The 17,754-nt window shown below is 44.3% G+C and overlaps 1 protein-coding gene across 1 annotated transcript in view; it reads left to right on the top strand.

Annotated features, from left to right (window-relative positions):
- LOC147449402 (UV-B-induced protein At3g17800, chloroplastic-like) overlaps positions 1–17,091 on the top strand; it is a 29,613-nt gene extending 12,522 nt beyond the window's left edge. The window contains exons 2-3 of the mRNA XM_086521846.1: positions 15,015–15,283; positions 16,128–17,091. Coding sequence (XP_086377972.1) covers positions 15,015–15,283; positions 16,128–16,920 — 1,062 coding nt within the window. The 3' untranslated portion in view covers positions 16,921–17,091. The remainder of the gene's footprint in view (positions 1–15,014; positions 15,284–16,127) is intronic.
- The last annotated feature ends 663 nt before the right edge of the window (positions 17,092–17,754 follow it).

The following is a 17,754-nucleotide window of genomic DNA, read 5'->3' as shown; positions in this document are numbered from 1 at the left end:
TCACTTAAAAATAATAAGTGAAAATAACCAAAAATAGGGAAAATAGGGAAAATAGGCTGAATGCTGATTCTAATGGATTCTGATGGGAATGCTTATGATCATGCTGTGTGCAACCAGAGGATATGCATCTACACTCAGTGACTGGGCATGCACGGTCTACGAATAGACTCACAAAAGTGCCAGATCACTTCTAATCTGGACTGATTGAACCCTGATCATGCTGTAGCTTGTCCACGGACACATAGGGTTGGATGTGTCAAGTGACATCCCCTCCTTTTCAAAGTGAGGTACTGGTACCGAACTGTATGGTGTCGAGGGAGATCGCCAATAGCATCCGGAATCCTGGAAGGGACTCTTCGCCGCCCCATTCTGATGTGTGGGTCGTGCGGTACTCGAACTTCATAAAGGTCTGCAACGCTTGCTTCTTTGGGCCGCGCCGAAAGCGACACAAAGTCTTCTGTGGCTCCTTCGATTCTTCAACTTCGTTGAGAGTCTTCTTCAAGAATCTCCATGGCTGAAAATTCTTGAAACCATTTCCAACACAAAAACATGAACATACCCATTCTATGTAAAGTGAATGGAAAAAATCGTGTCTTCTCGAAAGATTGTGTACGCAATGTAAATGAACATAGAGACGGAGTGACAACCTGTTTATCAAACACATGCAAACAATGAGATCGAATCTTTCTCTTTTGATCTAGAGCAATCAACTGTGGCAATTCACAACGGAAATGCCCATGCTTGGTGCTCATACTTTCATGTGCTCTTTCTACAAATGTGTCATGCCAAGGAAGAGACATGGAATGTGACTTCCTTGAATGCATACTTTTCAGCTTTTCATGAACAATCCGCATACATACGTGCTCATTCATGAGTGAAACATGCTCAACGTACAATATGTCATGCCTAAGAAAAGGGATCACATAAAGACGTTGACTAAAATATAGGAAACGATCACGAATGAAACACTCGGACAATGCGTGCGTATCAATCATGCGAACACATAATACTTCTTGTGAGGGTTCTTTGGACCTAGGCCCGAGAGCCAAGATCGATTCTTCCTGAATGATCGAATCGTCTTGTGGGGGTTCTTTGGACCTCGACTCAAAAGCCTTGATCGGTTCTTCGTGATTGATCGAATCTACAACGAGGTTAGCTTTGCTAGAAAAAGCATCAACTAACACATCATCCTTGTGAACAATCACATCATCTTCATGCAGCTCATCATGCTTGTGAGAAATCACATCTTGATCATGCAAATCATCATGCTTGTGAGAAATCACATCTTGATCATCATGCTTATCATGGTCATCCAAATCATCATGCTCATCATTATCATTCAAATCATCATGCAAATCATTGTGCTTATCATTGTTGTTCAAAACATCATGCAAGTCATTGTCAATCAAATCATCATCATGCTTCACACAATCATGCATATCCTGTGTGTCATGCTTTGGAGAAGAAGAGACTCAGAGAGTCTCCGTCTCCTGAATCTCTTGCATCTCTGTCGGCACGGGATACAAGAGTCGCAAGAACTCTTGCATGTGTCGGTCGCGCCATTCTTGTCTTGCCTTTCTTTCGGCTTCTCTTTCTGCGTGTCTGCGTTTCATTTCTGCCATTCTTTCTGCATCTCTTGCTTCGCGTTCTAAATTCTGTTTCAGAAACAATTGCTCAAAGCCTCCATAGGAGTTAGTGCAATCCTTGACGTAGACGGGGAACGGTCAGAAAAACCACCTGGTGGGGAAAATTCTTCTTCGCCTCTCATGCTCATCACCTCCAAGCGAAGTATCCATTCCGCTTCGGGTGATGATCATTCTGCAATCGTGGGTTCTTAAGTTCACGAGGAACTTGGGTTCTTGGGGGTCTTGATTCTTGAGGTTTTCTTTCGCTTGCAAACCGTGTTTGAGAAGGATCTTCTCTTCACCCGAGTTAGACTCCTTTCTGCGGGCGCACCCCTTAGCGGCCTTGCGCTCACACCAAGGTTGCTTATTCCCACCTCACGTCGATTGGCCGGCCGCTAAGTGCACGGTCTGCTCTCAATGAGTGAAAAGAGACACAAGGGGAGGCTGGACAAGTCCTTCTTTCTTGGGATTCCTGTCACTCTTCAACAAAACACGATTAGGAATCGACACGCCCAAGCAAACTTGGGGTCGTGCGACCTCAACAAGCAAAAAAATTCTTGTGGTTCTTGTGGTTCTTTCCTTGAGTGATACAGAACACTGCCAAAGCTGTGATACCAATGTTAGGTGCAGCGGAATGATTGTTTGCGCTTTGCTCAAGATGAGTGCTCTGAATTGTGCTCAAGGTTCCTTTGAGTTCTTATGGAAGGGATAGCATTCCGTTCTTAATGGAAAGTGCTATGATCACAAACAAAGTGAATGGACACTGTGCGTGCAAGTGAATGAGACTGAGAGATAGAGAGAGAAGAGAGATACGACACCAGAGACGTTGTAAAACCCTCCTCCGAAGGCCCCACTCTCGTCGGCGAGAGTGGTCTACTTATTGATTGCACAATCTGGTACAATGGTTATGCATGAGACTGATGCAAGTCTAGGCTATGTCGACGATGACGACGGTGATGACGAAGTCGACCTAAGGGCTGAAATCTGCAATCTTTCTACTGCTGTCCAAAAACGCTATGGGCTGAAATCTGCAAATCTTGTATCTGCTGAATTTTGACTCTATGTCGGTGACGATGTCGATGGCGACGATGCGACGACGACGCGCTAAAAACGCAGATGCTGAAATCTGCGTTTTCTGGCCTGAAACTGTAAACCTTGTGGAAACTGACCGTGCGGCGAGGAACTGCTGCGGGAAGGTGAGATCTGCGAGGTTCGGGACTTGATCTGCGAAGTCTAACTGCTGAAAACTGGAAATGCTGGTGGCTCTTGACTCTCCGTCGCGATGAAGGTGCAAAACGCCGGGGCTGATCTGCAACCAAAAACGCTAGGGCTGAATTCTGGTGTTTCTTTCGTCGAGGTTCTGCAAATGCAAAAACGCTAGGCTGATCTGCTGTGGTCTTGTCGCCGTGGCTCTGCAAATGCAAAACAATGGCTGATCTGCGGTGGTCTTGTCCAAAAACGCTAGCCAAGTTGCTGTGGAGCAAAAACGCTAGAAGTCCTTGGGGTCTTGCTGAGAAGGTGCCTGTTGAGCGGTGCTCCTGTTGCCTCTTTTGCCAAATAGTGCTAGCTCTAGTTTGCTTATATACAAACTTAGCAAAATTGCCCTACCTACTTTTGTTTGGAAGTCACTTAAAAATAATAAGTGAAAATAACCAAAAATAGGGAAAATAGGCTAAATGCACTGGAAAATTCCCCTAACTGATTCTAATGGATTCTGATGGGAATGCTTATGATCATGCTGTGTGCAACCAGAGGATATGCATCTACACTCAGTGACTGGGCATGCACGGTCTACGAATAGACTCACAAAAGTGCCAGATCACTTCTAATCTGGACTGACTGAGCCCTGATCATGCTGTAGCTTGTCCACGGACACATAGGGTTGGATGTGTCACGTGACATTGAGCTAGCTTGAGTTGTTTTGTAGATATGCTGTAATCGTTGACGATTACTCTCTTTCAAGAAGGAGAGATGTAACAAACTGCTGACGTGTCAAAGCCCTGAAGAATGGAGTCAACTTGTAGATGCCGACCGAGGGGCCTAAACCCTAAGAGAACAAGTAACAGAAGAAGAAGTCCTACCAACTTATGGGGACCCCGTCCGATGGGGCCCCGAGTGACAAAGGATTTAAATAAAGCTGGACTCTCAAGACTTGCGCAAACTGATGAGTGGCAGATTTTCGAAAATTGCACTGACATGATGACGTTGCAGGCTGTACGGAATTCCGCGTTTTGCGTTGGTTGATGACGTGGCAGGCTGTACGGATCTCCGTAAATTACGCTGGCAGCTTTTGGCATTGCTTTTTGGACCGGAAGCTTGTGAGTTTGAAGGCTTTTCACTGTAACTGCTTTTCATGCCAAGGGCCTTTAAATATGAGGTTAGGGCTCATTCTCTGGCATGCTTCCTGGTGAAGGTGCAGAGTCTTGAGTACCGGCTTATACTGTGTTGATGCAATATAAAGAAATACTGAAAGGGGCGCCAAGGTTTGGGGCCAATACTCTCTGGGGTGGAATTCCGCCACTTCGTGTTGTGTGTCGTCCCTCTCTTTCAGTTCAGTTGTTATTGAAGTGCTAAAAGTTTGTTCAATCTGTTCTTTTCTATTGGCACGTGGTGCCTGTCTTGTGACATATATACTTAATGTGAGGCATCGGAACTTGTCCTTCACGGTCATCTTGTCGAGTGCCCTATAATCTATACACAAACGAGACGGCCCATCTTTCTTGCGAACAAACAAAATAGAGGCAACAAAAGGACTTACACTAGGACGTATGAAACCCCTGGCCACTAACTCGGTGAGTTGCTGCTCTTAACTCTGCTTCTTGAGAATTGTTCAAATGGTAGGGATCCTTACTGACGGGTTGTGCCGCCTCCATGAATTCAATGCGTTGATCCTCCGGACGCTCGAGAGGGAGACGGGGTGGAAGATCATCCTGCAAGAAAAGATCCTCATACTTCTGAAACAAACTTGAGCATCGTTCTGGGGTCTTGAGGTCTTGCATCACTTGAGTGTCATAGATGAATGCCGCTTGAGCTCCTCATCGTAACTCACGCTTAGCCTACACATGAGAAATGAGAGGTAAAGGATGGAGGTCTTGCTCACCGCGGATGACCACGGGAGAGGAACCTTCCGGTGAGAGAGTGAACGTGTTTGCTTTCCTATCAAAGTGTGGAGCATACTCACGAAACCATTTAATGCCGAAAATCATATCACATCCTGAGAGAGGAGAAACAACAAATTTTGGACGAAAAGATGCCTGTTGAATAGAGACTAACACACTAGGACATTCATGCGTGATTAAAGAGTGCATGCCGGGAGCGTAACCAGACACCTCGATAGGAGTTGCTGGAATAGCCTTTAGGCGAGCTTTCTTTACAAGAGAATCGCTTATCACATCATGCATATTGCCAGAGTCAAACAAGACCACAACACATTGACCATTCACATGACCATAACATTTAAAGAGAGACTCATCAAGGTGCTTATCAGAAATGTGTGGTGTACTTTCTGGGTTAATCAAGGTGCTGACAGAAGATGTGGATTCTGTGGTTGATTTTGGGGGTGCTTTCTTAGGACAATCTTTCTTAATATGACCCTTAGTGTGACATTGATAGCATCTTCCTTCTTTGCCATAACCGACTCTTTCTTCTAGAGTTAAACAACCTCCTACGATTCCTTGAGCAAACTTTTCATCAAGTGTTAACTTAGGTTTATTCTTTCCCTTAGATTCATTGTGAGAGTTTTGTGCTCTAGGTGTGGAAGCAGATTGAGAAGAAGAGGTACCGCTATGCTTACCATTGGTTTTACCGTTCTTACTAGTCAGTGGGTTATGAGGGTTCTGAGAGGTACTTTGAGATGTCTTGGCCTCCTTAAGCTTGCCTTTGTTGTTCTTCAACTCTTGGGCGAGAGCTATCGCCACTGCGTTGTTGTAGTCTGTAGGATTGAAGACTTGCACATTGAACTTGATGTACTCGTCTAACCCAAAAAGGAAAGCCTCTTGTCGTTCGGCATCCGATTTGTGCACTTGGACGCCAATCTGCAAGATATGGTTAACTTAGGTTTATCTTGAGATTTGTTCTTTCCCTTAGGTTTATCTTGAGATTTGTTCTTTCCCTTAGATTCATTGTGAGAGTTTTGTGCTCTAGGTGTGGAAGCAGATTGAGAAGAAGAGGTACCGTTATGCTTACCATTGGTTTTATTGTTCTTACTAGTCAGTGGGTTACGAGGGTTCTGAGAGGTACTTTGAGATGTCTTGGCCTCCTTAAGCTTGCCTTTGTTGTTCTTCAACTCTTGGGTGAGAGCTATCGCCACTGCGTTGTTGTAGTCTGTAGGATTGAAGACTTGCAGATTGAACTTGATGTACTCGTCTAACCCAAAAAGGAAAGCCTCTTGTCGTTTGGCATCCGATTTGTGCACTTGGACGCCAATCTGCAAGATATGGTTAGAAAAAGACACAACAAGAGTGTCATTTTGCTTTAGACCACACCAATCTTCTTTTAACCGATCTGGGTACTGTGGTGGCATAAAGCGAGCCTTGAGCTTGTCTTGGAAGTCGCCCCAACTGAGAGAGAGAGGTACGCCTTCCTCGGCATGCTCAAGATCCTCAACTCCTGCCAAGTTTGATACCAATTAATGGCATCCCCTGCTAGATACAGGGCAGCTGCGTCAAAAATTTATTGATACTTGTTTTCTTGTCAGTTGCAAAGTAAGCATTAAATTGATGCAACCAAGAATGAATCACAGATGCATCCATCTTACCATCATACTTACTAAACGTCAACTTCTCAGTGGCTGGATTGTTGGAGTCATTGCCTCTACCTGTGCGCCTCCTTGAGGGCTCCCCTTTCGTGGAGAGTACCTGTAGGACCAACTCTTGCATGCGTTGGTCCCACTGCGCCTCTCGCTCTTAACTCCATAGCCGCTCGCTTCTCTTCGGCCGGTATGTGTTGAGCCTCGCTGCTCACGCTTGAGCTCCATAGCTGCCCTTCTTTCTTCGGCCACAAGCGTTGAGCTTCGCGTGCTTACTCACGCTCGAGCTCCATAGCTGCCCTTCTTTCTTCACGGTCGCGGTCTATGGTAGCGTGTTGCGCCTCTTGTTGTAGCATCATCTCCATCATCGGCTGATGGGCTCGGATACCAATGTAATGTGCAGCGGAAATGAATGATGGTGTAAGCTCAGGATGAGTGAACAATGAGTGCTCAAGGTTCCTTTTACTCTAGAGGGAGAGAGAGCCTTCCTTGCTTAGAAAGAGAATATGCAATGACCAAAACAAAGGGAGTGGAAATTGTGAGTGCAAAGTGCACGAGAGTGCTAGAGAGAGACAGAAAAGAGATGACACCAAATGGGGTCCCAAACCCCCCTCCAAGGGCCCCCCTCTCTATTGCTAGAGAGGTATTTGCTTTAGATTGCACAAAGGTATGGTACAATGCATCTAGATTCTGTGGGACTTGTTGGCGACGATGACGAAGACTGAGGGCTGAAAATGAAAAACGCTAGGCTGAAGGCTGGCTGAAAACTGAGCGCTGTCCTAGGGCTGGATTTTGCAACTGTGCCGGTGACGACGACGAGGCTATGCAAAAAACGCTGGTGGCTGAAATCTGAAAACGCTGGTTGAATCTGATGGTGCTAGTGGATTCCGGCGAGGATCTGATACGGGAACGGTGTGGTACCGCGAAGCTAAGGGCTGATGTGCTGATGCACTAGGGGCTGAAATCTGAAAATGTCACAAAGTGATGACGTGGCGGACAGCAGAAACCCTAATTTCTGCCAGAAACCCTAAAATTCATGCAAACCCTAATTTTTGCCAAAAACCCTAAATTCCGGAAATCGCGGAGGCGGATTATTAAAAAAAAAAAAAAATATATATATACATATATATATTTTTTGGAAAATGATGAGCGACACGAATTTTGCTTTTGCTTTTTTTTTTATAAAAAAAAAAGAGAAAAGACTCTCTAAGAGAGAGAGAGAACTGATGCTTTTGATTTTAAAAGCTTTTGGGGCTCTGCTTTTGGGCATCCCTTGTAACCTTTAAATTAGTGGTGAGGGCCTCACTTCTCAGAGCATCTGGACGCAGAGTCTGAGAGTGAAACCCTAACCGCTCTCTTGTACTTTGATGATTGATTAATACAAAAAGAAATACCGAAAGGGGCGCCAGTCTTTGGGGCCAATATCTCTAGGCACGGAACTCCGCCGGGCCAGTGCAAATCTATTGTGATCTGTGAATTGTTTTGAAGTGGTTATTTGGTGCTGTCGCGGTTGATTCTTGACTTGGAGTGTCCAAGTTTGTTACAGTGGTATCAGAGCACGGCCGATTTCTCTTCTACGGGAAATCCGATCCCCGAATTTTTTTTCCGCGGCACCTATGGCTTCAGGCAATGATCAGTCGACTCCCTCTGCATCTGGAGATGCGGGCTGGGATCACAACGAAGATTCAGACAGAGAGTATGGCCCGCCTCGGCCTACTCAGGCGGAGCAAACAGAGATGGAGCGTCGTCAATTGATTGGCGATGCAACAAAGATGATGCTCAATTTTGCCAAGGACCCGAAGATGGTAAAATATATGAACCAGACCTCTTTGAAAGAGGTACAGATGGAGTAGCAAAGAACCACAACACCACTCCCGAAACCCGCTCTCAAGAAACCTTCTGCCTCCAAGAAATATACGGAGAAGGAACTGGAGAACGTGGTTGATGCACGGATTGCTCAGCTTTTCGACGTGCAAAAGAAAGGCAAAAAGCACGGCAAAAAGCAGAACAAAGGTACTGACTTCCCGGGATATTTGGGTCGTCAGTCGACATTCGACAAAGCAAAGAAACGGACGAAGCGTGTTCGATTTGAAGGAGTACCCAGTTCTTCTTCTTCTTCTTCTGACAGTTCTTCTAGCTCCTCGGATTAGAGCGAAGAAGACAGAAAAAAAAAGCAAAAAGCGCAAGACACAAAGCTTCGGAACGGGCAAGAAAAAGGCAAAGAAGGCTACATCTCGCCCAGAGACTGACAGTTCTACTGAGGACTCGTCTACAGACAGCTCAGATTCCGATGACGGAAAGTTTTATGTGAACAAGAAGAATTTTTACAAAGCCAACCAGTATGACTTTCTCGAAGATAACAGCAAGAAAGTCCGAGAGTTTAAGGAAGGTGGCCACTCGATCAAGTTTGATACTTTTCAGGATACTCATATGCTTCGAAGGCTTTGTCTCTTATACAGCAGTTTGACATCGCTTTCGCGGGAGGACGCTATTCAGAGCACTCCAAGATTCGGAGAGCTGCCTCTTACTCTGAGGGGAATGCTCGTACTTGGTGGTCCACGCTTCTATCAAGCAAGACTGTGCCAGTTACATGGCTGAAATTCAAGAGGCTTTTTATTTCTTCTTGGTTGACTCAAGAGTTTGAGCGAGATATACGAGCTGCTTGGAACCATCTCCGGATGACCAAGAGCGATACAGTGAATTCTTATTGTGAAAGATTCTGGAGCTCTTTTCTACCCGCCTCTTCATTCAAGAAGATCTCGTTCAGAGAACAAATTGAGCGGTTTACCTGGGGTCTACCTACAGAGATCCGAGACCACTGCTTGGAACAGAAGTCAGCTTCTATTCAGGAGTTGATGAGTCATGCGAAGCGGGGCTTTGCCATTCACTCTGGCAGTCTGACTTACCCCACAGATGAGGCCATGACACAACGAGCCAAACAGACTTCTGGGAATGAAAGTAGAATGAAAAAGAGCAACCCAGAGAAAAAAAAAAAAGGATGCACGACCCAAGCTTACTCCTGAGGAGAGAGCTCGCTTCATCAGAGAGGGGAAGTGCTTTGGATGCGGGAAACATGGACATATTTCCGCAAAGTGCCCTGATAAGGCACAGAAAGAACAGAATGATAAAGACGACGACAGGTCTGAGAGTTCGAGAGCAGCTGAGGAATGTGGCAGAAAAGGCAGATAGAAAAGCAGAACTGGTACCACATGGCGTGGGACTTGCACCGAATCAAATGAATGAAAGTACAAACTTTGCCGTTTTTTTTTGGGGCAAAGTGAAGGATCAAGAAGCTCTTTTGAAGGAGCCAAGGCCAACTTCTTTTCACTTGGAATTGGCGGCTCGATTTGGAACTGCGCCCGACAGACTGACGCCACTGGCGGAGGTAGTTCGACTGGCACCCGGATGGGATGTTGCCATTACACCGAGCATTGGCAAACTTTGTTTGCAATGACAGGGGTGTTCAGGGCACGTGAGTGACGTTCTACTCGGGATCCCTTGGTACCACAAGAACTACGCCGTGGTTGACTACCGGGCCGAGAAAGCGACTTTGATAAATGAAGGGCTTAGAGATTGTACTTGATGAACTTCAGTTTTCTTACTCATTCTTTTGGGAGAACTGAACGATGGATAAAGATTGAATATGTTTTGACCTGAAGAAAAGAACGCCAAGATTTTTTTTCTCCACGCTCATGCAGATTGCTTTTGAGAGGGCCTGAAGATCATACCATTGATCTGATATCTGGAAGCACGCCACCGAATCGGCCACCTTATCGTGTGAGCCGAGTACAGAATGAAAAGATTATGAACTCAGTGAAAGACCTCTTGGAAAAGGGTCTTGTCCAGCCTAGTACTTCACCGTATTGCTCTCCAGTGTTGTTGGTTTTGAAGAAAGACGGATCTTGGAGAATGTGCATCGATTATAGCACTCTCAACGAAATAACCATCAAGAACAGATTTCCGATTCCTAGGATCGATGATATACTCGACAGGTTACAGGGATCCTCGTGCTTTAGCAGGATTGACTTGAAGAGTGGATACCATCAGATCAGGATAGCACCAAGAGATGTCTACAAGACAGCTTTTCGGACGACTTTTGGGTTATTTGAGTTTTTGGTGATGCCTTTTGGCTTAACCAATGCTCCTGCGACATTTAACCGGATGATGGATAGGATTTTTCGAGAGTACAGGCTATTTGTTGGCACTTTCTTTGACGACATCATTGTTTTCTCCAAGAATGAGGCAGAACACAGAGATCATCTGTTTCAGGTCTTTCAGGCATTACGAGATCACAAGTTAGTGATTTATGCAAAGAAAAGTGAATTTTTCCTACCAGAGATACACTTTTTGGGACACATTGTGTCAGCAGGAGGAGTGCAAATGAACCCGGCCAAGATAGAGACTATCCGTGATTGGCCCGATTTGAGGAATGTCCATGAAGTTAGAAGCTTCTTGGGACTGTGTTCGTACTACAGGCGGTTCATACGAAAGTTTGCAGAGGTTGCTTCCCCTTTGCATACCTTGACACAGAAAGGAGTACCTTTTCCGTGGGGACCCACAGAGGTGACTGCCTTTCGGACATTGAAAGAGAAATTGACTACGGGACCAGATTTGACTTTCCTGGACTTGCAGAAGTCATTTGAAGTATATTGTTATGCTTGTGGTCGTAGTCTGGGTGCGGTCTTGATGCAAGAAGGCCATGTCATAGCTTACGAGAGCCGTTTGTTCTCTAGGCCGGAGATGACAGCACAGATCTATGAGAAAGAGCTTTTGGCGGTTATCCATGCTCTTACTCAGTGGCGGCATTACCTACTCGGAGCGGATTTTACTGTCTTTACAGACCATCAGAGTTTGCGCTACTTCTTGTCACAGAAGCAGCTTTCGGAAAAACAGATGCGGTGGGCGAACATCTTGTCACAGTTCCACTTCCAGATTGTCCATGTGCAGGGACAGAAGAATGTGGTGGCAGATGCTTTGTCTCGGAAACCGTTGGTTCTGGCTATTTCCGCGATACATCATAGGAGCTTCGAGGATATGGTCGATCAGTATGCCACAGATACAGATTTTGCAGATATTTTCACACGGATACGGGAGGGGGAGACAGTAGCTGGATACTCCCTTCGGGAAGGCTACTTGATGAAAAAGACTATGTTGTGCGTTACACAGCCGTTGAGGGAAAAGGTTATGACTGATTGCCACTGTCCACCTTTTACGGGTCACCGCAGCATTGCTACCACCATGAAAGGGGTAGAGAGACATTTCTTTTGGCGGAGACGGAAGAAGGATGTGGAAGAGTTTGTGCGCAGTTGCTTGGTATGCTAGAAGGTCAAGTTTGACAGGCATAAGGCACAGGGATTGTTACAGCCTTTACCCATACCCACCCACCCCCGCCCCTGGCAAAATATTGAAATGGATTTCATTTTTTTTGATCTCCCAAGAATACAGAATGATCACGATGATTTTCCGATTACATGGCACGTCTGAGACGATTCTCTTCGACATAGACCCCAGATTTATGAGTTGGTTTTGGAAGGCAATTTGGGAGAACATTGGCACGTAGTTGCAGTTCTCGTCATCGTTCCACTTGCAGACTGACGGGCAATTTGAGATTGCCAATTCAGTGATTTTAGATTTATTGAAGTCTTGTATCTCGCATCAGAAGACTCAATGGGAAAAGAACTTACCTTTGGTGGAATTTGCCTACAATAACACGATACACTCTTCGACGGGGAAGACGCCATGAGAGATTGTTGAAACTGCTGCGAAGGTTCCATCCTTCCTGAGCACGAAAGATTAGAAATTTGAAGCGGATGAATATTCGCGAGATTTGGATACGGCTTTTGCCAAGGTTCACGAGACTTTACAGAAGTCTCAAGAATGACAGAAAAAGGCAGCGGATCGCCATCGTCGCGACTGGAAACTGAAGGAGGATGATTGGGTGCTCTTACTTTTGAGAAGGCATGCTTAAGAAAAAAAAAAGGGAAAGGAGAGGCTTTTTCCAAAGCTTAGTATGTGATACTACGGACCTTTCCAGATTACTGACAAGATAAATGATGTCTCCTTCCGATTGAAACTGCCAGATACTTGGAGGATTCATAATGCATTGCATGTGAGTCTCTTGAACCCTGTTAAGGGTGATGTGCCTGATGATGGGGAGCCTGATGAGCAACCCGAAGTGGAAGAAAACGAGGAGATCCTTGTTCCTGAACAGATTTTGGCACATAATGATACGAAGGAAGGTAAAGTCCGAAGGCGGTTCTTGGTTAAGTTCAAGAACTTTCCTGCATTTGATGCGAAGTGGATGGAGGAGGAGGACCTAGCAGATACTCCTCGGATTGTGAAACTTTACCTCGATGTTTTGGTTTAGCATAGTCTACTCCAAACGGAACCCAGAAACTCAGCTTGGCCGAAGATTTGGTGCAGTGGGATGCACAAGAGGGGAGTCGCTCCACTCCTTTGTCAACAGATGCCTCGATTTTGATACTAAAGTCACTGATGTCTCTTTGAGCTTCAGGGATACTGAGAGCTGACAGTATTCTGCTGGATGACTTTATGAAATGGAATTCCTGATTATGATACTGATTTGTTCTTGACTTCTTGTGAGTACAGGAACTGATAGACGAAATGACTGCAGCATTTTGGTCTGATTGATCTCGAATAGACATGGTTGCAATAGGGGTTAGTCAATCGGACATCGTTGAGGTCCCGATTGGACCTAGATGTGATTGCTAGCTACATTGCCGATAAATCATGGTCTAAGATCCGAATGAATGTTGAATGTCATGTGATGTCCTGTGATGTCTGGTGATGTCCTGTGATGTCGTGTGATGTGACTGTCGATTTTGTACATGTGTAGATGTGTGTTCCTAGTACGTAGGTACTAACAGTCAGTGTCTGCTAAGACGGTTTATGGCTTTTGTCGGTTTTGCAGGCGTAATCGCGGTCGATTACAATGCTTTCAAGAGGGGGGTATGTCACAAAGTGATGACGTGGCGGACAGCAGAAACCCTAATTTCTGCCAGAAACACTAAAATTCCTGCAAACCCTTAATTTTTGCCAAAAACCCTAAATTCCGGAAATCGCGGAGGCGGATTATTAAAAAAAAAAAAAAAATTTTTTTTTTTTTTTTTTGGAAAATGATGAGCGACGCGAATTTTGCTTTTGCTTTTTTTTTTTATAAAAAAAAAAGAGAAAAGACTCTCTAAGAGAGAGAGAGAACTGATGCTTTTGATTTTAAAAGCTTTTGGGGCTCTGCTTTTGGGCATCCCTTGTAACCTTTAAATTAGTGGTGAGGGCCTCACTTCTCAGAGCATCTGGACGCAGAGTCTGAGAGTGAAACCCTAACCGCTCTCTTGTACTTTGATGATTGATTAATACAAAAAGAAATACCGAAAGGGGCGCCAGTCTTTGGGGCCAATATCTCTAGGCACGGAACTCCGCCGGGCCAGTGCAAATCTATTGTGATCTGTGAATTGTTTTGAAGTGGTTATTTGGTGCTGTCGCGGTTGATTCTTGACTTGGAGTGTCCAAGTTTGTTACAGAAAACGCTAATGCTCTGCTAGCAAAAACACTAGATCTTGTTGCTTGCTTGAGAAAACACGAGGCTGTTGGGTCTTGAGGGGCAGTGCTTGTCTGTGCTCCTTGGTCGTCTTCAACTTGTGTCTTCTGCCTTCATGGCGCCCCATGGGCCACTTATATAGGTGCATCTGCCTGGGTCAAGCAGAGCTCCCCACGACTTGGCATTAAAAAGCCACTTATTAATAATTTAAGTGAAAAAGGTGGTTCATGTTTACTTTGGCAAAAAAGGGTTCATGCACTGGAAAATGCTCACGCTGGGTACTGAATGTAATGCTAGTGATCATGGGTTGTGTAATCAGAGGGTATGCAACTACTCTTAAGTGCCTGGACATGCACAACCCATGTACAGGCTCACAAGGTTGCCAGTACACTTCCTAGGCTACCTAAACCCTAGAAGTAGGAATAGCTTGTCCACATGCACATACGTTTAGATGTGCATGTGACAGGAATGGAGTCTCTGTACTTTTTTGTGTATGGTGTATTTGGCCTCATGCCCAATTTTTGTATGTATTCCATTGAAGTAAGCTTCTTCTCTTTTGTTGGGTATAGTTCAAGCTCTTATGTGTCTATGGCCATCTAGATGTATATACTTATTTCTGCATATGCTGATAGGGAGGAACAAGCAAGCCCATGGCACTTTAAGGTTGTGCTGAGTGGCCAGAGAGGAGGTTAGGATTGTTTTCACAGTTTAGACCCCAAGTCAGCACGGCAGATTGTCTCATAATGCATCCTGTCACTGCAGCTGCACATTAGTATATGCTGCCTTGCCTGTCTTAACCGTGTTTGGGCTGCCATTTGCATGCCTAATTGCCATTTATGTCAACTTGCAGCAAAAGTAAAACATAAACTCTGAGTTGACTAATGAAAACAAACCTTAAAACTAGCTCGAAACTGCGTGTTGGTGCAACCTTGAGCCAATCTGTCGGCCCACGAAGTGCATTGCGCCTAAGCAGTATCTCGTTTGTCTAGTTGAATTAATCCAGCTGATTATATGGTTAATGTAATGAATGCATTATTAGCGGTGAGATACATTTAACAAATTGTAAGGTTTTGCTGTTGATTAGGTCAATATATCAAGGTGTGGTGAACCAAAAAATACATTGAGGGCTTTACTTGTGAGGGCAAACATGAGTGAAAAGGGGTTTCAAAACCCAGTTAGCCCCTTCCAACCACGATCACCAACTGGTGTATACCTAGCAGATCTGCTTCAGAGCAATCCAGATTTGATTCATATGGCTGTGGAGCATGAGCTTGAGGCCTTGGCAGAGAACAGAGAAGCAGATGCCAACCAAAACCAGCTCACTTCATGCGGAGCAGACCTTCCCTTGTACAAGTAAGTGGCCATGCCTTTGCTTCCATGGTCTTTTTTGACAGAACTGCTCTTCTCTGTTTCTCTGGAAAGCTAGCAGACACTCTTTATTATGGGAAAATGGCCAAAATACCCCTGAAATTTGTGATTCCCCAAATACCCTTCCAACTTCAAAGATCTCTAAAATACCCTTGTACCATATCTGGATGGATTGCTCCAATTTCTGCTTAGTTCATTCTTTTTGACAATAGAGAACTATCTTTTTCCCAATGAGCTCACAAACAGAGGCTTTTGTGTCTATAAAATAATGACCCATTTCATCTTGAAAGCTCACAATACCATCTAAAATCCTAGTTCTATCATCTTTTATTGAGGAAGGACTTATGAAGAGTTGCACAAGAAACTGTTCTTGGAGACAATTAACCTCACATCAAGGGGTATTTTGGGAATTTGGAAGAATTTAAGGGCTTTTTTTGGGATTTTTTTGACAAACTATGAGTTGTATTTTGGGAACTTTTGAAATTCGAGGGGTATTTTGGGAATCTCCATAAATTTCAGGGACATTTTGGCAATTTTTCCCTTCGATTATTTATCGGTTCCTCCTGATCTATGATCTTTACCCTTTGTGTTCTGCTACTACAGTTGAGGTTTACTTTTTTCTCTAGTTATCTGAAGATCTATACATTTGAAGCTATTCTTGGTGGACTTATGGTGCATGGTGAAGGTCCCCTTAGTACTTTTTTTTCTCCTCGCAATATTTTCCTGTGTGTTTTTGGCTCTTCGGCCTTGAATGTTGCTCTTGTACTCCTGATTTTTGAAGGGGATGCACAATTTCCTTACTGGCCTTTTGTTGGGCTTTCATTTTCAGGAGGATTGCTGAATTGAAATCTCAAGAGAGATTTGATGCATTGGAGGAGATTTTGTACATGCTTATAGTTCAGAAATTTGTGGGGGCCCAAATAGCGATGGTCCCAAGTATACCAACTCTCCTATCAGGAGACATGTCATGGCCGATACAATTTGAAGAACTCCAGTCAATCCATTCTAATGAAGCATTGGATTTGATTCTGGAGCATTCTTTACTTGTACTTGGTAAACAGACAGCAACCAAATACTTTAGCTCTAGCACATTTGCACACATAAGCAAGAAGTCCATGAAAGAAATATACACAGACTCTGTAACCTATGGATACTTCATGAGACGTCTTAACAATCGGTTTCGACTAGAGAGAGCAGTGAAGTCGTGTCCTCATTCAGCAAGGTCACCGCAGGAAATCGGGGGCAGGTTGATGCCAGAGGTTGCTGCTGCCATGTCGATTTTAAGAGATCTACGGGGGTCGACAAGTTCAATGTCGCATCTAAAAACCAGTGAATTCTTGGCTTATATCTTGTCATTTGATGCGGAGTCTTTGAAAGGGTTTAGAAGCATTAGAGCAAAAGAGAGCTGCAGTATTGTGATCAAGCATACTGAGGCACTTTTCAAGGAGTTGGACTTTCGGGTGTCATCAAATGGTTCGATGCGATCTGGAGGCAAGGATGAAGGCACTCAGCTTAATTTCTTGAGGTCAAAAGGGTTGGTTCTAGAGGCAGTTGCTTTTGGAAGCTTTCTCTGGGATGTGGAAACCTATGTCGACAGCTATTACAGCATTGTAAACAATTGAATTTCTCACCATGTTTGTATTTATCCTAGTAGTCATAGGAGAGCTGCTCTCAATCTGCTCAAGACTGCTTTCACACAAGGTCTTGCAGGTTGCAAATTGTATATGGTGATGAATGTGTGAGGTCCTGTACATATTCTTTGCTCTAAGAAAGTTTGTATGAGATTTCTAGCATACATTGTAAGCCTTTTTTTTTTTTTTGGTTTTGTTTTTTCCTTTTTTCCTTTTTTCTTCTGCAGTTTAAATTCGAAATTCTAAAGTTTCGTTCAACAAAGCTTGGTACTCAAAATATGGTACTTTACTCAAAGTGTGTAGCTCAATTGGTTGAGCCTTAGTGATGTAACCCCTAGTTAGAGGGTTCGAGGCTCGTGGGTTGCGTTCGATGGGTGTTACCCTCTTTGCCATTGGGGAAGTTATTCCCCACGATAGGGTCCCTTGTGGGTGGAAAAAGTGCAGCAATGTAGAGTTGTATGAGATTTCTAGCAACATTACAAGAAAGTTTATATGAGATTTCTAGCTTTTCTTTTCCCTTTGTTCTTTCTGGTTTTTTGCTTGAACTGTTAAAACTCCAGGTATTGAAGTTTAGTTTAACAAAGCTTGGTTTCAAATATGGTACTAATGTCTTTCGGAACTACATTCATTACATAAAATATAGCATACCGCAAGGAAACTCTACAGAGGCAAAAACACTAAAGGAAAAGTAAAGAGAAACAAGAATACAATGTAAAATGACACACATTGCATGCACACTCGACCACCTCCTTATATAGACATGTGAAGTCTTTTGACTTTGCACTTCATGATGCTTTTCATTCCTACACTTACCCTTTGCTTATA

Source organism: Adiantum capillus-veneris, chromosome 10, assembly GCF_014529385.1.
Source record: "Adiantum capillus-veneris isolate H3 chromosome 10, ASM1452938v2, whole genome shotgun sequence".
In the NCBI taxonomy this organism is placed as follows: Eukaryota; Viridiplantae; Streptophyta; class Polypodiopsida; order Polypodiales; family Pteridaceae; genus Adiantum; species Adiantum capillus-veneris.
This window is presented reverse-complemented; position numbering and strand designations above follow the sequence as displayed.